This window comes from Aplidium turbinatum, chromosome 3, assembly GCF_918807975.1.
Source record: "Aplidium turbinatum chromosome 3, kaAplTurb1.1, whole genome shotgun sequence".
Classification (NCBI taxonomy): Eukaryota; Metazoa; Chordata; class Ascidiacea; order Aplousobranchia; family Polyclinidae; genus Aplidium; species Aplidium turbinatum.
Genome location: NC_137474.1, coordinates 18,186,907 through 18,197,029, shown reverse-complemented (window position 1 = coordinate 18,197,029; position 10,123 = coordinate 18,186,907). Strand labels below are relative to the sequence as shown.

The following is a 10,123-nucleotide window of genomic DNA, read 5'->3' as shown; positions in this document are numbered from 1 at the left end:
GCTATCGCTACTTCTTCCGCTACTTTTGTCTAAAATGACACTAGGAAACACTCAAGTCCCTAGTGACGCAAAAATGACCTTGAAAACGAATGTTATCATTCGTTTACGCTGTCACTTTAACGTCGTTATAGAAAACACATTCTAAGGGAAATATATTGTTTACGCATCTTTCAAAAACACGAGCATTTCAAAATGAGAGTCATTAAGTCCTGCCCGCTTTCGCTTAAGCACATCTTTCCCAACAGAGAAAAGTCTCTCCACCACAGCACTGAAAGGAATGAGGGTGTTGTATTTAATGAACAGATGTTTTAACTCGGTATTCGAAAAGCTCAAGGACTTGCTCTTGTCCGAAAAAAAGGCGTCCACAATTGTTGCTTCCTTCTGCACCGACGTTTCACGGGATGGCGCAAACACTCCAAAAAATACATCCTCGGAGTCATGACTGGTGCTGGTGTCACTCTTCTCGGTATCAACCTGGCTTGATGTCTCCCGCAACAGTCGAATTACATCTGTCTTGACTTTTTCTCCCAGTGCGTCAACATCATCCGTGGAAACGTAGTGCAGAAATTGTAGCCACGACGTCTTGAAGGAGGGATGAAGACATGATGCCATAACGCATTTCATGTTGTTGAAGCACTTGTTGAATCGTATCTTCACCCCTTCAAGGACTTGCACTTTCAACTCCTCACAGGTCACAAGATCACTGATCTCGGTCAACTTCTTCCCGCAAATTGTGATGGTTGGAAGCAAGACTCCGTAACATGCCTTGGACTCGCCCTGGAGAATGTCTAAAGCCTGGCAGATAGGCTTCATCACACGGAGATATTCGCCGAAGAAGTTAACGTCAGCTAGAAAAGACCGAAACTTTGCAACCAAGCCGATTATATAGCTGCTTGACCACGACAGTATTGCAAAAAAACAAGCATTTTTTTCAATTTAAATTAAAAAGTAGCGGGTAGCGGGAGTGCGACTAAAATAAAGTAGCGCCTCTCCCGCTACCGCTACTTTGGAAAAAAATAGCGCCGCTACTGCAGCCGCTACTCCAACTAAAAAGTAGCGCCGCTACCGCTACTTTTACCAAAAAAGAAGCGCCGCTGGTAGCGCCGCTACAAAAGTAGCGCGCTACTGCCCACCTCTGCAGAAATCATTTCAGCTTCAGATTTTACGTCTTGAATCTGTTTAACATCGCCTACCTTAACACGAAAATGATTTGTTCTTGATGAGAAGCATCGAGAGTGACAATTACAATGATTGAGAAATACTTGGAACTACGCACTTCATTTACGAATTTGTTGATTATTTAGTTGGTACGTTTTTACTTTAGTACTAAAAATGGGCCCTCCTCAAAAGTGCAAAAACAAAAAACTACTCGTTTTTCCTTTACAATGTTTTGCTAGAGGGGAAACTGGCCCGACTTCCCACCCTCTCGGAGCCACTGCACCTACTTTATTTTCTGGGTGGGCCTGGCCCACCCACTTTTGAAAGCCAAATATTTTTGAAAAGATAGTGAAAGATTTAACCAAGATAACCTGCTGTTTTTGTGATAGGCCTATAGAGAAAGTAATTTTAGCTATAGCAAGGGTAGAGGATGCAGCAACTTTGTCTCTAAAAGAAGGCACTTAAACCAGGCTAGATGGGGATATTGATGTTAATTCTCTCGAAAACGAACAAACTGTTAAAATAGATAAAGCATTTACATAAATCTATCCAAACTGATACAGTTATACCTGAAAACCCCTACGTTTAATGCTATTGCAAAAAGGTCTTTTTCGTGCCACAGACTGGTGAAAAATTACTTAAATAGCAGATTAACCCAAGAGCACTTGAATCATAGGATGAACAGTTGAACACATTCACAAATACTTGATCGATCAGGTTGATCTCACCTCAATTTGCCAAGAATTTATTGCTTTCAATATCGTACTATTAACTTTTTTAGGAACAAATTTCAAGTGTAATACAGTAGCAGTCACCTATATAGTGACAGTTGAAGGAACCTTGTTGTTGTTTGATACTAGTAGGCCTATTATATTTTTATATTGGTGGTGCAGCTGTTGTGTATGCACATAATACTGCAGGCTGTTACTCCCAGATAATATGTGTATATGCTATATGCTAATATGTGTATATGCTAACTGTTAAATATGTGTATATGCGGTACCAGTACCGGTACTCCTGGTATTGAAACTTTGTGGTAATTATCTGTGCATTGTTGATGCCAGTACCGTATTACATTTGCATATTGGCGCTGCGGCTGTCACTGTGTGATGCGGCAGATTATTTATCCCAGGTAGTATTATAACTGTGTGTGTATTGTTTCTTTTTTATTTGTGTGTTCATCGCCATATTTTGTACAGCACTATAGAGCAATTTAACAATTTTGTAAATGTTTTGGCCAAATTGGGCCCAAAAAATGGAAACTTTTCGCTTGTTGGTACGAAAGGCAATCATGAAAACTCAGTGTATAAAAGATATAAAGTATTTGGAATGCAGCAATGCTAAGGGGGTCTGGGGGGCGAAGCCCCTCAGAAGTTGGATTGACTTTGACTGCTGCGCCTCTGGGCCCACCTACTTTTAAAATGGTTCCTCCATCCCTGCTACTAGGGCTGTTCGGAACAAAAATATTTTGTTTTGAAGCGAAGTTCCTTGCCTTCGTTTCATTTCGAAATAATTTTTGGTAAAGAATTTTGCTCGAAATGCAAGCCAGTTCGTTTTGTTCTCCGTTTGAAACAAAACATAGAAAAATTCCACAACTTTTAACCCTATCTGTAGCGACACTGGGCTTTATGAGAACGCCCCACTCTAGTAGTGAAATATTTCACAGAAGGAAACACCCCTTCATTTTCTTTGAATTTTAATACTTATATGTGCCACTAGAATCTAATTTCTTGTATTTTAGATCCATCTCAGATGATTGTTATGTCTTAGCTCAGTTGCAAATTCTTGTCTTTTTTTCTAGTTTTTATTTTTAACAAATTCCTGTCAATTCTTAGCACAAATTCTCTCAAAAAATCACACCTTCTAATAGGCTGTAAAATTACGTTTCGCTCGAGTCCGAAATTAAAAATTAAATCCAGTCTCATTGTCTCACAACAATCACTCAAGTTTCAAACCATCATCTCAACCAACACTTCAAGACAACTTTTCCCTTTCACTTTACTACGCTGAAGAGATCAGAAGATCGAAACACTGGCCTTTGTCCGTAGTTACTTTTCATAATGTCTTTTTAGACATTCTTTTTGGTCTTTTTAGACATTACTTTTAAAGAAATAAAAAAGAGTCAAAAGGCATGTAAATTTCACTCTGTGTGGAGCTACATGTACTTGAGAGGTTAACTGTTATTTTTTTATTCACTTGTTGATTCATTCATATCAGTTTGTATCCTCTGGGGATCCTTCTCTTGTATCATGGGCCAATCCTATAGATGTTTGCTGGTACACCTGCAAACAAAGTGACTTCGTTAACCTCCGCTGGGCATGTGGTGAATGCAAAAGTTAATGAACCCAGCAAACATTGTACTTCGGCCCAACGTAGTGTGACAGTTGGTAAAATAATGCTCCTCCGTTGGCACTACGTTGTGGCCGAAGTTGACCCAACGTATCTTGCACCATTCGTCGCAGTTGGGACAACTTCTTTAAAATGTTTGGGCCAACGTTATCCCAACTCTGCACCCAACGTAGTTAATCGTTGGTACCCTACGATGGCCCAACGTATCTTGCACCATTCGTCGCAGTTGGGACAACTTCTTTAAAATATTTGGGCCAACGTTATCCCAACTCTACACCCAACGTAGTTAATCGTTGGTACCCTACGACGGTCCAACGTATTTTGCACCATTCATCGCAGTTGGGCCGACTTATTTTAAAATCTTTGGGCCAACGTTATCCTAACTCTACACCCAACGTAGTTCATCGTTGGTACCCTACGATGGCCCAACGTATTTTGCACCATTCGTCGCAGTTGAGCCGACTTATTTTAAAATCTTTGGGCCTACGTAATCCCAACTCTACTGCCAACGTAAATCATCGTTGGTACCTACGCTGGCCAAACGCACTTTGCACCTTTCGTCGCAGTTGGCCATACATATTTTGCACTAATCGTTGTAGTTGAGCAACGTTGGTTAAACTTAACCTGCAATTTCAAGTTGACACTGTCCTGATGATCCATATGCCAATACGATGACCATCTTCTTATACTGAGCAAATTTAAGTCAATGATGTAAACAAACGTAAAGTTGTTGAAAAATACATTTATTCGAATGGTAAAATGCACCACCCTTGCACAATTCACAGCTACGACAAGACATGCATAAAAGTCTAAAAACACAGTGGTAAAAACTTCATGCCTCATCAGAAGACTGCGCCTGGATGTAACGTGATCTGTGGTGGCCTCAAACGCAAGTACCTATAAAACAATATGCAACATATGTAAAGAAAATATACTGTACAGTACAAATTAGATCGTGTTTACAGCACCGTGAAAGAACAGACTCTAATTGCTACATATCTCATGGATATGTGTATGCAACACCCGGTTATTTTACAATAACAAGCGTTTTTTTAATACATCCTAACATTCCTCAGTATGTTCTAATTCTGTAATTCGTAGCCTATACGATGGGGTGGGGAATGGGTATACCGTTATGTTCTATTAACCTTTAACATTAATGCACCTTCGTTAATCGTGTTAATGCAGTTTGCCTTCTCTAACCAGTGCAAATTATTATTGTTATCGTTTGATAGATCTTCGAAGTCAAGTCTTAAAATGTGTGCATATTTCTTGAAGTTCTGCTCCAGTAATAAACTAATCGCTGGTTTAGTAAATAAAAATGCATTTATTGCCCTTATTGAGAGAATAGTAACGATTTGTCAGTGACGGAGAGAACAAATGAACATACCCGCAGTACTTTTTAGCAAGACGTTTAAGCCGGCCCCCATCGCGGTCTTCCCACGTCTTAAACCAGTCGCCCAGTTTGTGGTCGATTTCTTGTAGAGTGCATGATTTCGTATTGCTCTGGACAACATCTATAAGTAAAGCAGTTTTGTAAACAAATAATGTTACATCGATTTTTATTTTTACACAATCATCTACAGCAGTGGCCAGCGGCTCTTAACCTCTGGGTAATTACTCAATCTGGGGAAGTTTGAGGTCTTCCAGAGGGTAATGAGCAGGACAGTGCAAATTATTACCAATTTTTAATCAAACTTAAATCATTGTTGGGTTTGGCTTTGGCTATTCCATTCAATTGATTGCCAAAGACTAATAAAATTGGTACGAATGGAATTAATTTTATGCTGTTGTTTGGAAGTCTTCACGAGAAGATGCAGAACAACGTGTTCTTGTCGAAGGTTGCTTATTTGTGCGAATTTTTCTCTGACATAAACGCCTTGAACTGCTTGCAGGGCAAATGGACAAGGTTATGGGATTTAATAGACAAATAATAGATTTAAGATGCCCAACATGCTTAAGTGGGGTAACGGGTCAGAAAAGGTTAAGAACGTTGCTCTACAGTCTGTTTCACGTGCGTGGCACGATCATCAGGAGAGCTGTAATGAAAATAAAAGCGAGGACATCACCATAAGCATAGCCGCCGAGCCCGGGAAGGTCGGCCTTAGGTAAACTTCAGATGCTGCAAAACTTATGTTATATCCAAGGTTGTTATTTCATTGAAAATTAATCATGAACAGTAAGTATTCTTTCTGGAGACGATATCATACCAACAAAAGGTGAATACAAAACTTATATAAACAAACTACTTACCTACGACCATGTTCTTTAAGTTTTGCATGGAATCAAAAGAAAACTTTTTCTCTCCACTTAATTTATTTTTCCCCTTCCCGGTCCGCGAAACGTAACTTGCGACCTCGTTTAACAGCACCTGAGGCATCAATCGATTAACCGTGTCGTATAGGCTTCTTCCTCCTATACGACACAGTTGTTTGAACTGCAATAGAACAGATGGATGTTGAAATGCATAAGCCGAGATCGTTAAAACAGCCCCATCAAACAGTCGCGGTGCGTACCAGGCTACCAGCGTACAATAGCATGAATTTTTTTGTATATATATTGGTGTGTACCATGTGATTATGTGCGATGAATTGTGCAATTAGCCTGTTGAGTCAGACATTAAGTGGTTTAGAATTTATTCATTCAAGTTTAAACTCATTTTAGGCTAAATAGCAAAACTAACTCCCCACACATACAACTCATGTATTACCAAAAATGTGGGTGACTTTAGATAGGTAATGCGCAGTAAGAACTAAGAACATATCGTGTTCACTAACCACAATCTGATAGGTCTCCTCATTCTCCAGCATGCTGTTTAAGGTTTTTAATTCCGCTATGGTTGTAGCAGGAAGAGGAACATCCTCATTTGACGTTGCTCTGTCAGAATTGTTTGAAGATAAGTGAACACTTTTCCTTCTGTAAGCAAACGTAAATCCTGTTACAATGAGCATCTGTATACTTAACATCTACTAGTAGTTGGGCTTAGATTTGTGCTTGTAACATAATATTGATAACCTTAACCACGATGTCTGGTTAGCTAAAGCTTGCTTTCCAATACAAAGCACTGTTCTTACTTTTGCAACACAACCGCTGTGAGGACAATCAGGGGTTCCACTCCAATACCAAGTTTGGTCAGTTACTCGGGAGATGACAGTAGGAAGGGAGACTAGATCCGGGTGAGAATCTTTTTCAAGATGCCACACATGACGATTAGGATATATATTTAAAATGGACAAAAACACTTTAAAGTTTTCAGAAAAGAGGACAGAAAAACTAGCGACAATCAACAAGGAAGAAATTTTTACAGAAGCAGATAATTCTTTATATCCGCTTTATCCAGGTCAGCCGTTTTCTTCAGGACTGCAGACTGTGGGGGGAAAAGCACTTTGTTTTTTAGGAGGGCAATGAAACAATGCAACAACGTAATCTGTACTAAGTGTACTAATCTGATTATAGTCTAACTTGTTTCGTATCGTAAAACCCTATAGGAAGTATTACAACAGTTAATCGCTGTTTCATGTTAACAATTATGTCAAACATTAGATAGACATACCTGTGTTTTCTCTTTTCGTGCAAAACACCTTTGGATGAAGATTGTGATTCACTGTCATCTGTTGATGACAATTCAACATCACTTCGTAATGTGTATTCTTTACACCATCTTTCAGCCCTTCGCAAGTCATCTAATATGTATCAAAATATATGTTAAAGCTTTCATAGATAAAACTAAGTCTCATTATAAGTACTAAGTTCAGGTGTCGTGAGTGGTCAGTAAAGCCCATCGCCGCATGCTTTGTATCCGGCCGCACAGCTACTCGAGTAAGATTACTGCAGCAGTAGCGAGTCACTGGCAGCACGATGTGTGAAACTTACCCTTACTTCATTCTAACACAACACAGCTAGCAAGAATGAAGTACCAATTTATCATCTTGGTGTGACTCAGTCCTAACTTGAACCCGATACCTACAAACAGAGGGTGCACAACTGCACATGCTAACCACTAGGCCAGACAATCGGTATAAAAAGGCAGTGGCTATTTGACCGGCGCCGGTCTTTGAATCTGAAACACTATTTGACCGGTCATGACGTCACTCTATAGGCACTTCTTTCTTTTTCTCTTTCAAAGCAAAAGACGAGAAGGTGCGTATATAACTTGTAAATTCGACGGTTATTTTCAACTGATTGGATGGCGCAAAGGTTACGTCTCTGATTGGTGTTCCAGAGGGAATGAGTTCGATACTACACGGAAGCGTTTTTTTTTTTTAAATTTTTAACTAAATTTTGATCCGAAGTGATTTGTTATGCCTTTTCAACTATGAGTAATAAAGTCAGAGTTTTTTAATTTTCTTGAATTTGAGAATTTCTCTGGATAATTTTCCGTTCTTCATAAAAGGATGTGACCGTGTTTGCCGAACGACGCATTACATTTTTGCGATGTGACACATCCTCTTATGACGAACGGAAAATTATCCAGAGAAATTCTCAAATTCAAGAAAATTAAAAAACTCTGACTTTATTACTCATAGTTGAAAAGACATAAAAAATCGGGCTGTAAGTTTCTGAAAATAAAAATTGACTACAAAAATGCAGCAGCCTAACGATTGAGTCACTTCGGGTCAAAATTTAGTTAAAAATTAAAAAAAAAACGCTTCCGCGTAGTATCGAACTCATTCCCTCTGGAACACCAATCAGAGACGTAACCTTCGCGCCATCCAATCAGTTGAAAATAACCGTCGAATTTACGAGTTATATACGCACTCGTCTCGTCTTTTGCTTTGAAAGAAAAGAAAAAAGTGCCTATAGAGTGATGTCATGACCGGTCAAATAGTGTTTCAGATTCAAAGACCGGCGCCGGTCAAATAGCCACTACCGTATAAAAATGCAGATAATTCAACTGAACAGCAGTGGACACTGGAGAATGTGCAAAATAATGGTAAATCAAGCATTTTAACACAATTTGCTATTTTATAGAAAACATCAGAACATAGAGTTCGCAAATTAAACTTCAGTCATATAACATGTAATATATTGAGATGTAGCCCACCTGTTTCATAAAGAATAGTAACACTGTATTCTGCTCAATCACTTTTAAGGGTGGCCATTGATTCCAACAAACCTTTGTAGCGCAATTTCGATGCACAAGGTGGCCATTTTGACCAATGTTTTTCACGGTTTGACCAAAGTGAACATATTACTTCCACAGGCATGTTCCGCTCTTTACAAAATTGCACAACTTGGTACCGGTACATTGCATTAGTAATTATATAACTAACACCTACAGAAAGTTCTGATATAAACTGAAACACAATATGATGTAAAGAAGTGGTTGTCAAAACCCGGTCCGCAGAAGATCTTACTTTCTGCAAAGCTTATTTTAATATGGAGTCATTAGCATATTGTCAAATTGTGATCGTACTGTGAAACATGCACAGCTGTAAAACTGACATGTCTCCATGTAAAATTGTTTGATAATATAGGTGAACTTTTTGATGACCTAATTCTGTGCTGTTAATGATATTTTTGCGACAAATTGTGCGTAGTTTTCAAAAATTTTGAAACACAGAAATACATAACCAAATGGGGAATTTTGTCCTTAATTTTGAAAAATTTCAAAGTCGTTGGTGACGAAAATGTAGAATTAGATAAATTTGAAGTTCCAGGATAGTCAAATAGCCTGCAATGGAAATTTGCCAGAACCGAGTTTGAGAAAGCAAAGATCTAAGTCATATATTTTTATTTGAGGAAAAAACTTGATGTTGTCCAGTGTAATAATTGTATGCACTGGCAAGTAAACACAGTGCAAACACACGCCATGTGGCTGACAACTGTTGAACTTCAAATATCACTACTTTTTGTTAAAATAATGCTCTTAAGATCTAAATCAAATATAAGCACTTTTTGTAGTATTAATAGTTTACCCTGAAGAATATATCTGAGTCAACTGAACAAACCTTACCTGAGTTTCATGATGTGCGCTACTTGCGTTTTCCTGCACTAAGCTGCCAGCTATGAAGCTAATGCAATGTGCAAAACTGCAAATGTAAGCCAATACAAATGTCGTCACGCCATCAGCTTTGAAGCTGAATGTCCTCCATTGGGGTTTTCGCGCGTTTTTTACTATCGCACGTCACAGACAAAGTAGCTTCTGATTGGCTCGAGACACTAACAATGGCGGACATTTTTTTAACTTTCTCAATCGAGATGCAACAAGCGCAGTCTAGTTGTTATAAGATGTCTATGGTTAAAGTGCTTACCTACGAACACATGGTAAAGGGAACTGTGGTACAATTATTCAGATCAGTGTTGTCATATTTTGTTTCAAAAATAAAATGAAAAAAATGAAAACAAAAATGAACCGAGCACGCAAAAATTGCGAGATGAAACTACAGCCCTGATTTGCGAATTTGTGTTTTTGTTCAGAATTAGTGATCCTCATAGTGATGCATGATTTAGAAAAACATTTCAATTTTTTTTTTTCCTTAAAACAATAATGTAAAAAAATTGAGATATTACCGTAGTACATCCGCAAATAATGACGTTGGCCCAACGTTTTGTACAACTGCACACCAACATTAGCAAGACCGACTTTCTAATTCTAAGTTTTTTTGCATTTTCA

The 10,123-nt window shown here is 38.6% G+C and overlaps 1 protein-coding gene across 2 annotated transcripts; it reads right to left on the bottom strand.

Annotated features, from left to right (window-relative positions):
* Positions 1-4,274: 4,274 nt before the first annotated feature.
* Positions 4,275-8,799, bottom strand: LOC145767649 (uncharacterized). Of its 2 annotated transcripts, XM_082579517.1 has the most exons (6): positions 8,552-8,799; positions 7,061-7,190; positions 6,285-6,423; positions 5,761-5,944; positions 4,898-5,024; positions 4,275-4,404 (listed from the first exon to the last, which is right to left on the bottom strand). In XM_082579517.1, exons 3-6 carry the CDS (start codon positions 6,315-6,317, stop codon positions 4,350-4,352), a joined length of 399 nt encoding a protein of 132 aa, XP_082435643.1. In that variant the 5' UTR covers positions 6,318-6,423; positions 7,061-7,190; positions 8,552-8,799; the 3' UTR covers positions 4,275-4,349. The 2 variants fall into 2 exon arrangements, with proteins under 2 accessions (XP_082435643.1, XP_082435644.1); XM_082579518.1 differs by lacking the exon at positions 8,552-8,799 and having other exon boundaries at positions 7,061-7,307.
* Between the last annotated feature and the right edge of the window lie 1,324 nt (positions 8,800-10,123).

What these genes read in the sequence shown, in the direction of transcription:
- LOC145767649 (XM_082579517.1), bottom strand. Translation starts at nt 6,317, where the DNA reads ATGCTGGAGAATGAGGAGACCTATCAGATTGTG. An exon ending in CTTAAAGAACATGGTCGTAG is followed by an intron (nt 5,025 to 5,760) that starts GTAAGTAGTTTG and finishes CTTTACTTATAG; the next exon opens with ATGTTGTCCAGAGCAATACG. An exon ending in CTTGCTAAAAAGTACTGCGG is followed by an intron (nt 4,405 to 4,897) that starts GTATGTTCATTT and finishes ATTGTTTTATAG; the next exon opens with GTACTTGCGTTTGAGGCCAC.